Source organism: Panthera uncia, chromosome F1, assembly GCF_023721935.1.
Source record: "Panthera uncia isolate 11264 chromosome F1, Puncia_PCG_1.0, whole genome shotgun sequence".
Lineage (NCBI taxonomy): Eukaryota > Metazoa > Chordata > Mammalia > Carnivora > Felidae > Panthera > Panthera uncia.
The window spans coordinates 43,022,050-43,042,635 of NC_064813.1; the positions used below are offsets into that span (position 1 = coordinate 43,022,050).

General features: G+C 45.1%; 1 protein-coding gene across 7 annotated transcripts in view; it reads left to right on the top strand.

Annotated features, from left to right (window-relative positions):
• Window positions 1-20,586, top strand: part of SRGAP2 (SLIT-ROBO Rho GTPase activating protein 2) — a 233,051-nt gene that overhangs the window by 81,088 nt on the left and 131,377 nt on the right. For all 7 annotated transcript variants that reach the window (XM_049634513.1, XM_049634515.1, XM_049634514.1 and 4 more), the window contains exon 3: window positions 9,179-9,371. In XM_049634513.1, coding sequence (XP_049490470.1) covers window positions 9,179-9,371 — 193 coding nt within the window. The remainder of the gene's footprint in view (window positions 1-9,178; window positions 9,372-20,586) is intronic.

Genomic DNA, 20,586 nt, shown 5'->3' on the forward strand with positions numbered 1-20,586 from the left:
TTCGATTGTGTTGGAGGCTTGAGCAACATACAGTTTACCGTTGTCCATTACTGTCATGAACGTTTGGTCTTTTGAGGATTTGATTGGTAGGAGATTGCTTGGGTTTTGACTCCCTTGTGCTACCCTTTTGCAAGACTCTCCTTACCTTGCTTTGTTCACGTTTATAGAGCTTTTTTGAACCTTGGTTGTATCTGATCTGCATCTTTTTGAACCTTGGTTGTATCTGATCTGCATCTTGCTCCCCTCTCTGCTCCTGACCCCCATCTCACCCCATACCCTTTTGACTGCAGTGTGGCACTCAGAGCCTGCTGACCGGATCTGCCCATTCCTACCTCCTTCCCTTTGCTTCCCATCCTCTGTCACCGTTATATCTCCATAAATCCTTCTCAGCTCAAGGCCCCAAGATGGGCTCAAGTCCACACTGGCTTATACTGATCTCCTCCTCTCTGAGCATCTCAGCCATTAGTTTGCACGTAGCATGCACGGACTTATCCTGTTGAATACTTTTGCATTTAGTTCCCTTATTTTCCAATCCCTTTTGGATTGTAAACTGCTTGAGAGTAAGACAATGTCTTATATTTTCTTTTGTGGTCCAGTGATTCATCACTAAGATCTTTGCACAGAGGCAAAGATTTGCTGGATTTCTTGGTTGATTGCTGTGGTCCTTGAGAACCAACATCTAGTTAGCCTTCAGCAATAAATCAGGGCCATCAGGTGACATTTCCCAGAGGAACTGTTGGTCATCTCATCACATTAATACAAGTTAATTCTGGACTTTGGACTGCAGGGATTTTGTTACTTAAACATCTCAGGCAAGGCCTGTGAGCTAAAATTACTACTTTGGCGTTCGATGTGGCAGCTTGTTCATTTGGGAGCCTTTTGTCTTTGACTTTCTATTGAGTCACTTGAGAGAGCCAAGGTGGCTTGCCAGAGCAGTCGCCATGATTAAAGTTCATTGAGACATTCCCCTTCACATCCTCCTGCCCCATTGGCTTTACGAGGTTCCTTTCTATATCTTCACTGGAGGGCTTGCAAGTTAATGGATGACTGAGTGTCCTTTGGAAACTCTTAGGGCCGTTTTTCTCCTCTTCCCACTGGCTGGTTTCTCTTGGTCTCCAGGGCTGTATGCATTGGTTTTCCGTAGTGTGAATGTAATACAAGGGGAGGGGAGGTTCTTTCTTTAATAACTTTGGGATATTCTACAGCACGGGGCAGACAGTTTTGAAGATGAGCAAACTTAAAAGTTCAATAGAGAGAACTGTAGTCAAAACGAAAGCCAGGGAAACCAGGACTTCACTCCCACCTTCCTCTTCCTGCCAAGATAACTGTCTTACCTTTGAATCCAAAGGTCTCTCATCTGTCCCCTTTGCTCACCACTGCCTAGGGAGCGATAGTATAGAATCACTAGCTTTGGGACCACTGGCTCTAAAGTGTGCATTATTTCTAATGGTTAGAGTAGGTACGGACAAGGATTTTTCCACTCATGGAATTCTCCTGCTCATGTTGACTTCTGTACCGTTCAGCCTGGATTGCTCATTAATGCTCACTCCATCTCTTAATTTAGAAGGTATAGGAATCCATCCAGCAGACCTCCTCTGATCTTCCTTCAGCTCTGTTTTCATCATGACACACACTTTCACTAGCTCCATTTCTGGCTGCTGGAAATCTGAACTCCTCTGTTTGCTTTTGAAGCTACTGCTGTGTACCCTTATCTCTGACCGGGCCTCAAGGTACCCTTTGTTCTAGCTAAGCCATCCTCCTCACTCCCTTACAAAGAGGTCATGCTCGAACATTCCCATCTCTTGGCTTATATGTTCCTCTGGAATATTGTCTCTTCACCCTTCCATTTCATGGGTAGATGAAACTCTACCCACCCTAAGGATATGAGTTCAGACTTTGACTTGCTCCCTTCTTCCCCTTCACTCTCTCCTCTCCCTTCTTCCGTCCACAAATTTGAAGGCCTGCCAGATCTTGTTCTGGGTCCCAGGAGTATGCTGGTGAACTGAACAAATTCTTCAAGGATTTTAGTCTTCCTCAAGAAGACTTGTTTTAGTCATTTTAGTCCTCACTGCACTTTCTGAGTCCTCAGAACTTATACTTGTAGTATTTATTCTTAGTTCCAGGTATACAACATACAATATACAATATACAGCAACATAAAAATTTATGTAGTATGACATCTAGCAGAAATATCTATTAAATAAATATCTAGCATAATTTATGTAATATAATATACTTTATGCAATATATTAATATATAATTTTTGAAAATGTATATTTAAATCCTATCTTCACAATCAGATTATAAGTTTCTTGAGTGTAGGGAACTTCATGCTTCTGAGAGCTTCAGAATCCCTCACTTTATTCATTCGGACTTCATTGTTTCCAAGGAACCAAAAATGCAAAGCAAACTATTTTAAGCAAAAAGTGAATGCGTTGGCTTATGAGACTAAAAGGGCCAGGGATAGGGCTGGCATCTGGCCATGACTTGATTCAGGGGCTTGAGTTTCCTTTTCCCATTTCTCAGTTCTGTTTTCTCCGGGTCACCTCCATTCTCAAAGATGCTTTCCAGTCATGGTGACAAGATGGCACCAGCAGTCTCAGATTCTCATTGTCTTCAGGTCTTAAAGCTCCCAAACAAGGCCTGCAAGTAACGTCCGCCATCTTTGGAGAGGGCAGAGGTGGAATCAGCTTTACCAAAAGCACACGGACTGAGGGTCAGGGAGATTATATAGATGCAAGGAAGGAGAAACAATAAGTATCTGTCACATCCACATATTCTGGAAGCTTAAGCTATTGTCGGTTGGTTGCTTGGATTAACTCATGTCTAGCTCTTTGTTGTATTTAATAGGGTAAAGTAATGATGAAAAAGTCTACCAGTCACTCTTTGAGGAAGAATACTTGCTGTTTTCTGCTTCACCGAAAATAGCTTGCTTGTCTTTTCTTGCAACAGCGACTGCTCATATATAAGTGATAGTGGCGATCATTGAAAGAAATGGTAGAGCAGGTAGACTGGAGCTGATATAGGTCTCTTTTTTCTCTGCTCTCATATCGCTATGTGCATACCTCGTAGTTCACCTTGTTTGCTACAGGTGTTTCACTTGTTTCTTCTCTACGACCAGGCTAATTTTGAGGAAGAACTTCTGTCTATTCTCAGAGGACCTGGAAGGTGCACAAATAAATTTTTATGATAAGAGTAAGTAAGAAAGGACATGGCTTCAGGCCTATATCTGCAGCTAAAATAGCTATGTGATCCCCGGCAATTCCTTTCCCTTCTCTGGTCTTTGATTCCATCATCTGCCCACCAAGGATTTTTAAGGGCCCTCCCGTTACTGAGTTTGTAGAAAAGCAAAGCAGTAGGGTGAAGAGCAGGACTTGGCACGGCATCTCAGCATTTTGTTTCCTTGGGAACAGTTTTGATAGGGGCTGATTACCCTTGCGATAAGAGGTCTTGGTAAGAGATATGGAGGGTAGAGCCCAATGAAAGCCTCGATTGTCTTCTTATATAACACAGTCTGGAAAGGTACTAGGAATTAATATTCCTGAGGTGGCTGAGGTGACATCATGTGTTTGTGAAAGGACTAAAAGCAGGTGAGGCAGATTTTGTGGAAAAAGACTGGCAGTCGATCTGAGCTCCCAGTGGGGAACATGGGCTGATCTCATGCTCTGTGTTCTGAACAGAACCTGTGGGAGTCATAGCTCCCGTCCCTTAGCTGCCAGCCCATCAAGGAGAAGGGGAGGACCTGTGTTACTCTCCTGAAAGATTACATGTTTCTCTCTGCCTGCCCTCCTATCCTCATTTTCTCCTCAGAAACGTGGTACTCATAAGGAGGGGGTTTTGTGTGACTTAATCGGAGAAGACTCCTGAAGAAAGAGATGAATTTTGAAAGAGGGGAAGAAAGGGACTAATATCTCTGGATCGAAAGCAGCAGACTGAACAAAATTCCCCTACACCCTGCTGACTGGTGAATTCCCTGGGTGTTCTCTGAAGTGAGGACATTTTTCAGAGGACTGCATCGCCTGTGTTGGCAGATGTTATATAATTTAGAGTCTACACGATTGTAAGTGTGGGAGGGCCCTGACTGTTTTTGTTAAATGATTGGTATCCTATTAGGGCTAGTTTTTCTTCCAATTTTATCCTTCTTGTGACCCTTGATCCTCTTTCTAAAACGGAAATGAGCTTCCTTTTCACTCCCAGGACAGGTATAGTTAGGATCTCAGCTGTGGCCAAGCATGGACAAGGAGTCCGCACTTTCCAAGGGAAGCTTTGTTGGATGTGTCTGCTGATCCCGTATCTGAACTCATGCATAAAAACATTCCTTGCTTGGTTTTGACTTGACACCCTCCAGAAATGATGGAACGGTGATCTGCCAGTAGAGTTCAGTGTCATGGCCAAGCTTGCGATCCAGAGGGGCAGTTTCCAGGATTTGCTTTAAGAATATTCAGTGCAGAACTGAGACCCAGCGCATGCAAATGGAGAAATGGAGACCAAGGGTTCCTTTCTCTTTCTGGTGCCTGTCCGTTGGGGCCATTTTCCCCTTTGCTGGCAGGATGGTGCTCAAAAAACATGCTATTTGGTGGAGTTAAATTTTTTAAATGAGATGTAATTGATAAACCATAAAATTCACCCTTTTTAAAGGTATACAAATTCAGTGCTTTTTAAAAGTACATACACCAAGTTGTGCAACCGTCACCACTATCTAATTCCAGAACAGTGGGGTTAAATTTTGACTTGGATCTTTGAATGAGATATCAACCAAAGGTCAATTCTGGTTTTCAGGAAACTAGTTCTAAGGCTTTGGTTCTTTTTGCAAGGGAAGCTACAGAAGTGTCATTTAAAAAAAAAATTGTAATAGAAAAAAGAGTCAGAGGACGTGAAGTTTTCTTCGGCTTGTTGTTTGGCTCCTTTCGTCTGACTGTCTTTTTCAGTCTTTGGTCTTTGGGTTGGGACTTATCCCCATGGCTATGTTATAATAAAGAATATCCAAGGCAAAAGCAGTAAGACTGGCTTTGCCTTCTTTTCCTGTCTCCTCTTTGTCAAGCCACGTCTCATTAGGGCAGCGCGTGGGCCTGTTCTGTTCTTTGGTACCATCACCCACCATCACCGAGCTCAGGGTCTGACACACAGTAGGAGCTCAGTAAAGATTTGATGAATAAAAGGCTGTGTTAGGTGCCCAGGGGAGGTCGTTTTGGCATTATCAGTCAAAGCTCATGGTGACCTTTGTACTTTGGCTTTGTGGATGGCCATGGAATCCATTCGCACCCTGAGATACAGCTGCTTCTAGAAAATGAGAGCTTGATTTCTTCCTGTGTAGTGCTAGCGGCAGAACCGACAAGGACGCCCTCATCCCCAGTTCCCAGGAATGCTCATCCAACTGTAGACTGGATTTCTAAAGCCTTCTCGAGTTGGTATGGCCAAGCACAGTGTGGGTGGTGTGAGTGTGTGTCTTTGAGTGTGCACCCGCATGCACGTGCGTACTCGCCTAAGCACACGATGGAATTGTGAAGAATTCCTCCGTGTTTTTATAAATCGTCCCTTTCTTCTTTCTGCCCCTGTAGTTTATTGGTAGGCCAGGGTGCAGAGGGGCCTCCAGCCTGGGCACAGGGCCCAGGCAAGCCGGCCTTCAGTGGCCTATTGTTTTCGGCCCCTTATTGCATGGACAGAGGGCTGGGGCTGGCACAGCTGCCTTCTTGGGGACCATTGTTTGTCTTTTTGCAGCAGCAGCAGCAAAAGTCTGAAGCAGCACATTTTGCGCTGGACAGAGCAGCCATTCTGTTTTAGAGCTGCAAGCCTAGAGATGGCGGTGGTTGGAGTCTCCCTTCTGTGTCTGCGTGGATACCCTGAGGATGGAGATCAGGGAGGCTTCTCCTTCTAGGCAGGTTGCAGGAGAGGGGAGATGCTCAGTGGAGGGTTTCACAAACCAACCACAGTGGCAGGTGGTATCTGTTAGCAGAGACTCTTCTGTTCCTGGATCGGGGGTGGAATATCATTGCGTTCTCACTTTCTCTGGCCTCTGGGCATATTGGCAGGCCTCAGCGTGTGCTCCCAGGACAAGGAAAGCACTTCCTCCAAAGTTGTTCTGTAGAGTAGATCCAGGAAGCAGGGAAGGGACCCAGCCCAGTTGTGGACTAGTTGAAACATGGGCTAGTTACCGAGTCAGTGGTCTAGTCCAAACTTGATTCTGAATCACCCCCCGCCCAGCTGGAAGGTCGAGAAGGGGATGTTCCGGGGGTGGGAGCCATGGACACTGTAATTTACCCAGAAGTACTTTCAGAGACTCCAGACTTGTGTTCTGTTTCTTTTGTTTCCCTGACCGACCCACAGTCAGCCTCTTTGACAAGTTAGACAAGCCTTAATTTAGCTTCAACCCCACTTGCACCTAATTGTATGACCCTTTGGTAAATGACTTAACAGGTCTTATTTCATTTTTCTTACCTGTGTTATCAGGATAATTGGGGAGACCTAATGGGATACTTGTGGAGATTAAATGAGATGATGTATGTAAAGCCCCGTAAAAGGTGTTCGGTAAACACATGCTCCCCTTCTCTCAGGATCCCTGAGGGGATGCCTAAGGGCGGGGTGCACTTTGTATTGTGCTGCCCACTAGAGGCACCTGAGAAAGTCAGGGTGGAATTCTGTGTTGGTTGGATGTGCTTGGGGGCTTCTTAGATTAATGCACATATTTCAGAGGCCTCCTATAAAGTGCTAATTCCTGGACAGGACAACCCTGGGGTGGCCTATCTCTGGAACTTCATAGGTATCGTGGGAATTTGCCCAGCCCCCTCTTGTTTTGGTGGAGGGTGGGCATCATCCATTCTATGGGGTTCCTTTCCGCTCTCCTGGTTAGTGAGATTATTGAGGGGAAGTCTTGGGTGAATTATAGGGGACTCAAAGGGGGCTGACAGCCCCTTACCCATCCACATCCTCTTGCAAATCTGGGACTGACTGGGTGGGCTCTTTGTCCTAAGATGCCCTGATTCCTCCTTAATGAACAAGTTGTAAGTAATATCATTGAGCATTGTGAACGTGGTCTCCACCCATAGTTTGCCCATCCAGTGGCTACTACTGCCAGCTTCTACTTCTGCCTGTCGATAGCAGAAGGGGTACAGATGCCTCTAGGAATAGTTTTGACAAGGGCTGTTGCCTTTAAGAGGCCCCGAAACCCCTGGCAAAAACTAGATGCCTGATATGCCCTCTGCAGCTCTTCCTCCCAACACCCTTGTAATCAGACTCCCCAAAAACACAGAACAAGAGAGCTTTGATGAGTGATGAGGTAGGCGGCTTTTCTGCTCAGCCTTCTGTCTGCTTGAAACAATCCTCCGGTGCTCAGTTTCAGTTCAGGTAAGGTTACTGTAAGGTTTGATTGGCATTGGCGGTTGGCGAGGGGGAGGCATGGGGATGCAGAGGGTGAGAACCGCACTTAGAGATCACCCGAGATCACCCATGAAGTACCAGATACTTATGCTACATTCTGATATGAGTAAAAACAGAGACAAAAATGAAGATAAGGATAGATTACGGACCCCTAGCCACTTCAAGGCAAAGCTAAATGTGCCATTTGCCTATCCATCATTGTTTCATAAGCGTGGTGGGCAGAACTTTCAACATCAGAGCTGTGATCCTGGCTTTGCCTCTGGTTTATCCACAGCTCAGGTGAAAACTCTAGATCCCCCCATCACCCCTGCTCCCATGCATTACATAGCATAGGCAGAAAGCATTGTTATAACCCTGCTATTATGGAAATGAATTTGGAGCGTGCATAAGGAAAGGCATAATAATATAGGTGCTCTTTTTTCCTGGGACTGGAGTCATTGCCACAAGCGAATGCACTGGAGCTGAGCAGGCTTGCAGGGAAAGGGATAAAAGAAATGGCTCCATTGTGGCTCAAACGGGGATTGGGATATAACTTCAGCAGGATATGCACTGCAGGCCTTCTCTGAGCTGAAAAACAGTCTGGTTTTGGCATGCTGCTTCTTGCGGGTGCCAGGGCTCTTGTCAGTAACAAATACTGTATTGCGTTTGAGGCAGATCTGGTTGCATCTGGAGCTACCATTGCTGCGGTCCCAGAGAGGGTGTTTGCTAGCCCTGTGTGAGGACTCTTGGCTAGGCAGAAATCTGTCAAGCTAGAACTCCACCTGAAACATGTCTAACTTTGACACAGCAGGGGCTCTGAGCATCACTGAGGATGAGGCAACCGCTGTATGAGTGATATTTGTTGAGAACAAATGAACTTCTTGAAGATTGATTGACATTCTGTGATTGGAAACTATGGAATCTGATTGACAGTGAAAGAGTTGCTTGCCTAGAAGTCTGGTGCTTGTTTCATTCTTGATTGCCACTAGTTGACCTTGGGCAGGACCCTGTCTCCATTAAAATATCCTGACCCTCGCCCTCCCTCTTGGAGATGTGGAAAAACTTGTGTTTATGTATTTAGTTTTTAAGTTTATTTATTTACGTTTGAGAGAGAGAGAGAGCACGAGCTGGGGAGGGACAGAGAGAGGGAGACATAGAATCCGAAGCAGGCTGCAGACTCTGAGTTGTCAGCACAGAGCCCGACGCAGGACTTGAACTCACGAACTGTGAGATCATGACCTGAGCCAAAGCTGGATGCTCAACCGACTGAGCCACCCAGGCTACTTGTGGAAAAACATTTTGAAATGATGGGAGAAAGTATAAAAAGTAGGAGCTTGGGCTCTAGAGTCAGTCTCTCTGGTTGAATCCCAGTTACATTACTTTAATAGCTTGACTTCCTTAAGAGTCAGTTTTCTCATCTTTAAAACGGGGACGAAAGTAGTACCTTCCTAATAGGATGGAGATAAATCATTAGGCTCTCAGCCAAACAGAACCCAAATTCTGGCACTGTGCCAGAAACACAGTAAATTGCTCAATAAATGGTAACTGAATATTAAGTGTCTAATAAGCAGTTTCTCTTAAATGATTCAGCAGACTCCTGGTTCCAGGTTCTTCAGGGGTCCAAAAAGAGTTGGTGGAATTTTTGGAGGTGCTTCCTATCATATGGCCATTTTAAGCTTTCGGCTTGTTATTTTATTTTTTTCAGTTAAAGGCATTAAGTTCCCACCTGAATAGAAGGGGTCAATGTTAGTGTGTATGTATTTGGTTTTGTTTAGTTTTCTTTTGAGGGATTCCACCTGACTGGCCGGCCTGGTTTCTGTTGCAGAGATCCGCACTCAGCTCACAGAGCAGATGAAATGCCTGGACCAGCAGTGTGAGCTCCGGGTACAGCTGCTGCAGGACCTCCAGGACTTCTTCCGGAAGAAGGCTGAGATCGAGATGGACTACTCTCGCAACCTGGAGAAGCTGGCCGAGCGCTTCCTGGCCAAGACGCGCAGCACCAAGGACCAGCAGTTCAAGTAGGGGCTCTGGTTGTTTCGTGCGGAGACCTGAGACGGGGCTTGGGGCGGGAGGGAGGCAGGGTGTGCCGCCTACACCCTCCTGCATTCACGACGGTGCCCCGGGGACTTCAGGTTGGCTGAGGGCTGAGAGCCCTCTGGGACTTCTTTTCCAGATTGGTCTTTCGTGCAGGTCAGGATCCTGGAGAGCTCAGAAGAGATGATGAACTGTGCTGATAATAACAGCATTTTCATAGTTCTTCCTATGTGCTAAATGTGGTTCTAAGGGTTTTTATATGTATGTTAACTCATTTAATCTCCACGGCAAGTTCGTATGTTGGTTGTTGTAGTCTCCCCAACTTACAGATGAGGAAACTGAGTCATAGGGAAGTTAAAGAACTTGCCTCAGGTCTCTCTCTGTCTCTCTGTCTCTCTGTCTCTCTCTCTCTCTCTCACACACACACACACACACACCCCTTGTACATCAATATCAATCAATATCAGAGCTGGGATTCAAACCAAGGCAGTCTGAAGTCTGACTCCAGAGTCTCTCTCTCTCTCTCTGAATCTCTGAGTCTCTCTGAATCTCTCTGTCTCTGTCTCTCTCTCTCTGTCTCTCTCTCACACACACACACACACACACACACACACACACACACACATTCACACACTCCTAGTACATCAGTAGCAGAGCTGGGATTCAAACCAAGGCAGTCTGGCTCCAGAGTCTGTGTTCTTAACCATTTCGCCAAACTGTCTTTAACTGGAAGAAATGAATGATGCTCTAGCATACATCTGACTCATTGCCCAGACAGTTGCAAAGGTCTATCCCTTGCATAGTATTTTATGCAAGTGACCCATTCACTCTGTTCTCACTGCTATTGCTGTAGTTTAGATCATCATTATTGCTGTCTGAATGATTGCTTTACTTACTGTATCATCTGCAGCAGAGGTTCTCAACTCTGGCTTCATATTAGAATTCCCTGGAGAGCTTTTTGAAAATGCTGAAATCTGGGCCCCCTTCCAGAGCAATGAAGTCAGAATCTCTGGGAGCAGGGCCTGGGTAACAGTATGGTGTAAAAGCTTCCCAGATGATTCTAACGAACAACTAGTGTTGAGGACCACGGTGTACAGCTTCTCCCCGTTCCAACCTGCCTGACCCACTGTTATCACATTTAGTTTTCCTGGAACACACTGGGGATCCCGCGGTTTCTCTGTGCAGTGGCTTCCCACTGTCTGTGTTCTTGACACTCAGCGTGTGGTCTCCCAATATTGGCACCACCTAGGATGCTGGGAATGCAGAATCTCAGGTCCTGCTCCCAGATCTACAGCGACAGGATACTCAGGTGATTTGTGTGCACATTGAAGTTTGAGAAGTGCTGCTCTGTTTACAAGGGTATACACTCTCTGGCTTGTTCTTTGAGCCCCTGTACATCTGACCTGGACTAGCTTTCCAACCTTACTTCCTGTTGTTTTTTTCCCCTACTATACCATAGCCAAACAAAGCATTAACTCCAGTGGACCTTTGCCCATCCTGTCATTTGAACTTAGGTACCCATTGTTCACATCTATGCATGTCAGGGACATACCTGTTTTAAGAATCATGTTCCAAGAAGCTTTCTTGATTCTCCCAGAAGAATGTTCTCCCTTTTCTGAATTCTTACAGCATTTTATTTGTTCTTTTATTAGGGCAGTCAGCACTGTCTGCCTGATATTGTCTTCTCTTAGTGGACTATATAAGCCTTTCTGATTCGTTTTCCAGTCTCCCATAGTGCCTAGTGTAATATGTGGTATATAATAAATGCTTACTAAACATTATTGGATGAGTAAATGAATGAATGAAGTTACAAGTGAATGCCAAGTGTGTCTCATTTTCCTCCATTTTCTATTTTTGTTTATCATATCACCCTAATAATTTGGGACACAAATTATCCTTAACAAACCAGCTCTGGGCAATGACTATGGAGAGGCTAAGTTTGAGGACAACACGTGACACTCTCAAAATAAGCCAGCATGCGAATTTCCTCCACATGTTTTGTCCTCAGAGCTCCTTAGCTTTCCCAAGTTCTGTTCTCTTTACATAAGCAATCCTAAGGGAATAAAATGTTATTTTAGTATATGATGAACGAAGATTTTGGAGAGAAATCATTTGCTTTAGAAAGAGGGGACTCAAAGTTGGATTTATTCTGTTGGTAAGCTACTCCTTAAAATCGCATTTGATTTTTAGGACTATATCATATTTTCAGCTCAAGGACATATTTGCTACAAATTAAGGTACAGATGTGTTCATCTGTAAGTCAGCTGAATTGCTCTGATTAAGATCACATGCAAGGAATAGGGTGTTTTCTCCAAAGCTGGAAGAATTGAATTCCCTTCTCACAGAGCCTGGTACCTGGCTTCATTTTCCCCCAAACAACTAGTGGATATTTATTAAGAGCCATCTGTGTACTCTGTATTGTACAGGCATTGGAAAATACAAGGGAAGTTTATTGTGTGTCTCCATAGGGGGCCATATCTGGCTGGGGAGGAAAGATTTTTAATACAAGAAGCAACTAGAGAGTAAAGCAGTAATGATCTCATTAAGAAATCATAGAAATCACTGGTTATGTGTAGAATATAGACGTGATGAGAGGTCAGAGATAAATCATCAGAGAGACACATAAAGGTAATGGAATAGTCGGGAGAGTTTCCATGAAGCAAGTGGGACTTAGGCTAGGCTTTAAAGGTAGATTTGTGTAGGAGAGAACCACAGCACGTGCAGATGAGAGGAAGCAGGAGCGTTTGCTGGTGAGGGGGTACAGGGACCAGTGAGGGACCCAGCTTCATTAAAAGGAAGTTCCTTTCCCATTCATTCAACAAATGTCCATCACACATTCCTCGAACTCCTTCAGTCCAGACACTGGGCCTTGGGACATAGTGGTGAGCTAGCGCTGTCTCTTGCATGCGGCACTTACAACAGGATGAGGAAACGGGCATTGAACAAATCGCACAGTTGGATCAGTTGAGGTAAGTGTTGAGGAACAGAAGTACAAGGCGCTAGAAGAACTTGTAAGGGGGACTTCACTCCTTTTGCTGTCACTGTATGGCTAGTTTACTTTAATAACTTCCTGTCTGATCTCCTGAGTAGCAAGCTATTTACCCAACAAACCCCTTTTAAGTACCTACTGGGTGCTGCCCTCTGCGCTCATTCCGGTGGAGACTCAGGTGAACTCTGGATTCCTGGCTAACCGAGAAGAGAGACACGTGGCAATGTCACGAGCAAAGGGCTTCAGTAGAGGTCGGAGCGAAATATTATGAGAACAGAGATATTTACAAAAGCAGTGGAAAACAAGTTTAGGTAAGTGGAGTAGACACCAAATAACAGCTCCGTGATAGACAGGCAGAGGAGTTCAGGTTCGACGCGACAGCATGGTAATGAGGGCTCTCGGTTCTTGAGTGGGGAGAGCAGGAGGTAGAGTTTCTGTTCCTGTAGGAGAAGAGGAAACAGCGCGGGACTATTGGCAGCCTTGCCGTGTTCGTTTATGATGTGTAACGGGGTGGGTGTGTAAAAGATCATGTCCACCCACCATACAAAGTGCCCCAAGTGCAGGGGGAAGAGACATTTCTTCAGGTTGGGGACTGGGCGGGGCTTCATGGAGGTGAAGTTCGTGGATGGGAAATGGGAAAATACAAGTGTGAGTGCTGGGTGCTGGTCCAATGGCTTGAATTCAATCGAGACAGTGTAGAAGTTGTAGAAAGAGGATAGAAAGATGGGGGAGGAGGCATTTCAGGCAGAGAGAACGGGGATGGTAAAGGCACAGAGCTGGAAAAACGAGGCCGGTGGGTAACTCATCCGTTTTGCTGAAGAGCAGAAATAACAAATGCAATCGTGAAATAAGCTTGGAAAAATTGGTAGGGGCTTGATCACAGTGGTCTGGGAACACCAGGTGATAGGGTTTATTCTGTAAGCATGGGGAGCCATTGATAGTTTTTGAGCAAGGAACATAATTATGGCTGTGCTTTGGGAAGGTAACTATGGCAACACTGCATAAGATCAATCGGAGGGGAGAGACAGGGTAGCAGGAGGCCTGTTGAGGAGTTATGGCCGTGAGCCTAAGGTTAACATGGGCCTAACCTGAAGTCGTGCCCTCGGAAATAGAAATGTGAGGGCAAGAAGCGATCAAACTCAGAGAAACTAGGACAGAAGAAGGGCTGTGGGTGTCCTGGGTCTCTGGAGTGGTAATTGTACTGTATTTTCATTCAGCTGGTGCAGTGTAGCCTCGATTTTGCTGACTCTAGGGCTGATCCCTAGAATAGTTCATTCTCTGCCCAGAGCGTCTCAGCGGGCACTCGTCACCTCCCCCGGAGCTGTAGCAGCTGTTGGCCCAGCAATGCCATGGATTTGTCTCTCTGTGCTGCCAGGAGAACAGCTGCCAGCGGCAGCTCTGGACAGACGCGTCTTAGGGACCTGGAAACTATTCAAGTCGGCCTGGGGTAGGGTGGCCAGGGCCAGAGTCCGTCTATATGGACCCGCCGTGCCCTTTTCCAGACCAGTGTCTCAGCCTGGCTGGATCTCAGCCTCTCATGCTCAGTTTGGTTGGTTATTCAGTTACAGTTTTAAGTGACTACATTTAGGGACACACATTGCTGGACTGCTTTTTTTCTTTTTCTTTTGGACAACTTCTTACCCTGGAAGCCATTAGCCTGTCACTCTTTGGCTTTGCTTCCTATTCTGCTTTGCTCCTGCTCACCTTTTGTCCTCTCCCACACTGTGCTCTGTGCAAACACCCTCATTAAAGCCCACACAGCTCTGACTCCATTGCAGAGTCTGACCCTGTGGTCCCATCATGCTCCTTCTCTTCCCCCTCCCCCACAGAAAGAGTGAGAGATGCTGCAGATAGAACTACATAGTGTTTATTTGAGTCCACCGTATTCTGCTTTGTTTAAGATAGGGAACATGGCTTCCTCCATCCGTTTGAATTGTGGGTGAACCCTCTTCATGTCTGAAATTCTATCCGCCTGGTTTGATTAAGAGCAGAGATAAAATACTATGTGAGGGTAGGAAGTCTTCCTAGGGAAGATGTTCTTGCATTTTCTTTGGCTCTTTGAAGAGTATAAATGTATTCCTATTTGTTGCTGAGCCTTTGATTGTCTCTTTTAAGTGGAATCTGTGTTAATATTGCTCAGCAGGACTCTAATTGATAATGCCTTGGCTGGTTTTTTGCTGGTTTTTTTTTTTTTTTTTTTAACATGGACTTGCTGTAAATTACCTTTCAGTCTTAGCTCACTTGGTTTTGATCTCCTACTTTTAATGGCTCAGTTCTTCTTCTTCTTCTTTTTTTTTTCCTGTTGAGTCTTTAGAGGAATACTCCTACATTGCTATCCTGCTGTGTTCTTTCCAGAGACCTTATGCTACTTTAAAACCCACTGCCAACATTTTTTCTGTCTTTCTTCCAGCTTTTTATTTTTCTCAATAACAAATATTTGTTGAATATTTTTAAGGTATTGTTCTAGACTCTAAAAGGAGGGAGATCCAAAGAAATAGAAGTCGTGGTTCTTTCCCACATGACTTTATAGTCTAGTCAGGGATAAGTTGTACCTAAATACAATAGCAGAACTTCACTATAAGGCAACATGTGGTAAGTACCAAGTGTGTGCTATAGAAGGGATGGTGCACAGTTCGAAGGGTCAGGAAACTTCCAGGGAGGAAGTGGAATCTGAACCAGACATTGAAGAAAATGGACAGGATTTTGATAGACGGAGACAGAGGCAGGGGGAGGATGTTGTAGGCCGGGAGGGGCACAGCAGGAGGAAAATACAAAGCACCAGTGAGTAGACTGGTTTGGCTGGTTAACAAGAGTATATGGAAGAATTGGACAAAGGTAGACAGGACCATATTGTGGAGGGCCTTGACTTTTGACTAAGGTTTGGTGCTATGCAATAGACACTGGAAACCACTGAAGGTTTGAATAGCTAGTTGTCCAAGCCGAGGCATGAACTCTGCTTACAGAAGATTGACCTTAACCTTAATGGTGGTGAATTGCTAAATGACTGGAAACTTGAGACGGTGACACCAGTTGCCACAGTATATAATAAAGATCTAAATTAGGGTGGGATGGTAGGAATGAAAAGAATAGAAATTGATCCTTTGGACCATTTAGCAAATATGTGTTGTGTTCTTACCATGTAACAGACACATGCCAGGCAGGACAGATACTGCCCCCTGCACTCCTGGAGCTTACAGTCTAGAGACAGATGGAAAACACCTGATGCAGGAAGAATCTATAGGAATTGCTGACAGATGGGATTCAGGTTTCAAGTGAGCTCAGAAGCACAAAAGAAAGAGGGCTGTGAAGTTTCTTTTGGACTTGGGTGACTGGTAGATTAATGGTGCCTTTAATAGAAATACCGAAGTTAGGAGGAGTTGTTTTTTGAAGGGCATATGAGAGATTTGGTTTTTGGATGTGAAGTTTAAGACACTGGAAGGATATCGAACATGAAATTTTCAATAATTGATAGAAAATGAATAGATGTATTCAGGGCTGAAGTCTGGGTTGTTGGTAGATATTTGGGCATGTTCATAGAGAGGTGATGGTCGAGGCTGTGGCACGTTCTGATTTCCCAGGGTTTAGGGGGAGAAAGGGGAAAACATCTTTCATACTGTCTGTAGTACTCAGATTGCAGAGAATGAAAAGTGATTTAAAAGATGTATTTGTGCGTTCATTCAATTCGCATTTTGGGGACCAGGCATTGCTTTAGGTTAGGGATATATCCAAGACAGTATCCTATTCTCACTAACATGAAATTAGCAGGACATTAAAGGGACACATGGAGAGTAAACCTGCTTATTTGGCTGCTTATGAGTTGTGCAACTACGGGAAGGGAGGTGAGGGAGCAGGACCCAGGTATCTCAGGAATCTGGTAGACATCAACCTGCAATACGCCTTTCAGTGGGAGGTTAGGTACACAATTAATTAGAGAGAAATTCTTGTAGAGTCCATGTTCTTGGCCCTGGGCCCAGTATTTGACTGTGCACCGTCTCTGTGGTTACGTCACCTATTGCTGATGGATTTTTCCTCTGGAGTTAAGTTCAGAGTTGTTCATCAGCCTCACAGGATAGCATTGGGTTGAAAAGCAGAGTCAGTTGGCCATGGAGATTGCTACAGCTGTGATTTCAAGTCAGAAAAGGGTGGAGGACCAGAAAGTTCCTCCTTGAGTATGGGGTGACTTTGAGAGGGAAGTAGGAGGAAGCATGAAGTTGCCAGAAGGGAGAACCCCTCACTTCCTGGGACCAGTGTGTCACTCATTCATTTTGGACATATTTGGGAGCTGTTTGTTCCCTCAGGGGAGGTTTTGCCCAGATGTAGCATCTGGTGTTGAGCAAGGATTGGCTTCTCTCTGTCATGGCTCAAGCTGCCTTTATTTAGAAACGAACAAAAGGTCCCCTGGTGACTTTCTTGCTGGCCTGCTCCATACAGAACTTAGGTGGTGGTTGGGTCCTTTTTGGAAGACTTGGGAGCTCTCCTTACACATGAACAGAGCAGGATAGAAGAGACACAAGAAGGCAGTTTGGGGGGGTGGGCGGTCAGCAAGACAGAGTGCTGGCCAGTCTTTGGAACAGAGAAAGAATTCATTTGCAAGCTCTTCGGGAGGCTTTATAACTTAGCAGGAAAAGCCGAGCGTTTAATCCAGACACATTTAGGTCTGAATCCTGACTCTCCCGCTTACAGCCATGTGACCTTGAGCAAATCACTTACACCCTTCTAGCTTCAGTTTACTCGTCTATGAAATGCAGAGAGTAATACTTACCTCGAAGAGGTTGTTTAAGGATTGGATATAATATATGTGAAGCACTAGCCTCATGCCTATAACTTACCAAATGCTCAAAAAATGGTAGCTGATGTAATTATCATCGCCACAGAAGGAGTATAGTGTGGTACTCAAGATCACAGGTTCCGGAACCAGATTTCCTGGATTTGCAATCTTAGATTTCCCACTTACTAGCTGTGTGATTTTAGATGAAGGTTCTTAGTTGCCTCAGTTTCCTCATCTGTAAATTGAGGATAATAATAGTGCTCATGGAGTCATTCTGCTGAGTAAGAGAATTAATACATGTGAAGCCCTTAGGACAGCACTTAGTACATAGTAAGTATAAATAGCAATGACTGCTTTGGTACTCAGGAGATGGGACTGAACATAGTTACACTGGGTAAAACCCTGATAGATTAGATTTACCATTCATTTCCTGTGCTGAGTTAAACATTTTTAAAAAAATTTTTTTTTTTAACGTTTATTTATTTTTGAGACAGAGAGAGAGCATGAACAGGGGAGGGTCAGAGAGAGGGAGACACAGAATCCGAAACAGGCTCCGGGCTCTGAGCTGTCAGCACAGAGCCGGACGCGGATCTCACAGACTGCGAGATCATGACCTGAGCCGAAGTCGGACGCTTCACCGACTGAGCCACCCAGGAGCCCCGAGTTAAACATTTTTTTAAAGTTTATTTATTTTGAGAGAGAGAGAGAGCATGCACACGTGCAGGGGAGGGGCAGAGAGAGAGAGAGAGAGGGAGAGAGAGAGAATCCGAAGCAGGGGCTTGATCCCACAGACTGTGAGATCATGACCTGAGCTGAAATCAAGAGTCGGATGCTTACAACTGAGCCACCCAGGCACCCCCAGAGTTCAGCATTCTTAAACGTGGCCCCAGATGATATCATGTCAGTCTCCCTTTTCTTCAATGACCCCTGTGAGTGGGCCCTTGTGAATGACAAACTCATCCTCCTTCCTGATTTTTATGATGTGGCTGTATTGGCAGGAAATATGCAATTATGTCACATAATTATATGCCCAGTTCCTATAAAAACTCAGCAATTGTACATTTTGTCCTATAAGCTGTCATGTTCACAAAGTGTCATGAGCTACATTAAACCAGGTAGTTAATCCTGGCATGTTACCTTTAGATCCAGACTCATAATCCTCAAGAGGAGGAAATTTGTCTTACGCTCACCCTCTGATTCCCTTGTCCTCACAGAGTCGCTAGTTAGCACTAATTGCCAAATCATTGGGTTTCCATAAAGGTATAGTGCTGAGGTCCCAATTGCAACCTGGGTGGATGAAAAGCACGCTGGTCCTGTTCAGCCTCCTGCCGCGGCCACCAACCATACCAGCCGGCCAGCTCTGTCCCAGCCTCGGTCCTGAGCATCACAGATTGTGGTTTACTGGGTTGCCTCCTGAGGCCAAACAGAAGCTCCTACGCTTCTGCATAGATGGCTTTGTATTATCCTTTTAGGGTAGGGAATGATAGAGGGCAGTTGGGAGCAAACATGCTTTAATGAGCAGTTGGGGGATGCTGGAGACACTGAGGGCTTCCTATGTCTCCCAGTCTCCGCCATTGGAATGCTAGCAGGACACGCCTCAGGCTTTCGGCTTTGCTGGAGCACAGACGCTGCTGATCATGTCCCTTAACAACAGGGCTGGGGTGCAGGGAACTTCCAGTATTTGTTTTCTCATCTCTTGTAAGTCCCATAATAATTCCATAGTAGACACAGGAAGCGATGTGCATCTGGTTCGAGGGATCTTTAATTTTCAGGAATTCACAGCCAATTAAATGAATTGACTTTGATCCAGTTCCCTTTTAAAGGCAAAAGCCATGTCATCTTTATTGGAAGCTGACTGCGTTAAGTGGGAGGGTTTACAAGATAAGAAGAAAAGACAGTCTCTGCCGTAAGGACTTTCATAATTAAAACGGGGGGTGGGGGGTGGGGGATCAGATAGCAGGCTGAGAGAGAATAATAAGAATACATATGCGCATGGGCACATGAATCTAAAAATAGGACTCCATCTAAGGCAGGTTCTAGTAGTCACCGGGAAGGGAGGGAGGGTAGATTACTCGGGAGGGCCTCGTGCTTGGCTTAGGCAGGGAAGGGTAAAAGATAGCAGTTATGTTCTCAATTAGATTTGGTCCCAAGTTAATTGGAGTAAAGACTTTAATATCTAATTCCTGCACTGTGCTGAAGTCTCATGCTGTGAAGAGAAACAGAGTCATATGGGAAGAGCTCAGTGTTAATGAAGGATTTAGGGAGAATGAGAAAAAAGGAGGGTTTGGATTTCTCAGAGTTGAAAAAGGATCATTCTTTCTGCTACCTCCTGCCCTTTTACACCGCCACCAATCATTGGATCACTGCCCCCTCGGGTTTTAAACTCAAGGAAGATCAATGAGCACAGCTCTGCTTCTTAACATATTTTGGGTACAGCTGGTTAAAGAACCAGGATTAGAAAATGAATCGAACAAAGTAGGATTATCTTCAACAGTAGGATGCTGAGCTGTGTTTGCTGATGCCTACTTAAGCAGTTGGGACAGGGCATCCTTGCATGAAGTTCAGACATCCCTCCCTAGCAGCCTCTGTGTTAAAGGAGAGGTTGTGGAACAAGTCTGGCAGCTCTCAGCCTGAACCCTTGTAAACAACAGATGTTCCGAACTACTAAGTTCTGAGGGTAGGGGTGGGGGTTTCTGTTGGTGCTTAAAATTCTTTGAATTTACAGGCAGCATCTCAAAGATTTAGCAAAAGGAGGAAGTTGGACGGCATTGATTCTGCAGCATACAGGTGGAAATGATGCCTGAGACAGTTCCTTTGGAAGACAAAGCACATGCTATTGAGTGGACTCTGACAGAGAGACACTGAAACCCTGGAAGGCAGGCCCAGTTTAGAAGGATTCGGCTTCCTACGTATATTGACTTTCTGCCCTCCTCCCTGCCCCTCTTCTTGTGCATGGACCAGATTTGTCAACCACTTCCTTGCTTCTGTTTTGTCTGGTCATGGGTGGAAACGTATGCCCTTTCCTGCCACAGAGTCCCATGTACACATGCCTGCAGACAATCAGGGGCATGCCGTGTGGACTTTTGCATTAGCCGTTCGGGTTCTTATAACCTGGGGATTAATGGTATTGTTAGGGACTTTGTGTTGGCTGCTAACCTTATTCTTGTACGTTCTCAATGTTAGTTTTGCCAGGTCTCCATTGCACCATTAATTGGAGGTGATTGAAGATAATGTTCCTTGTAGAGAATTCAGTTAGGCCTCTTTTCTCCCCACTCCACTCCCAGCCCCCAAACACACATACTGAGTTTCAAACTGGATGATAAATGCTTGGGGCACCTACTTTACAGTGCAGTTCAGGGAAGCCATATGGAAAAAAGATACATAATACATATTTTTTTCTTTCTTTCTTTCTTTCTTTCTTTCTTTCTTTCTTTCTTTCTTT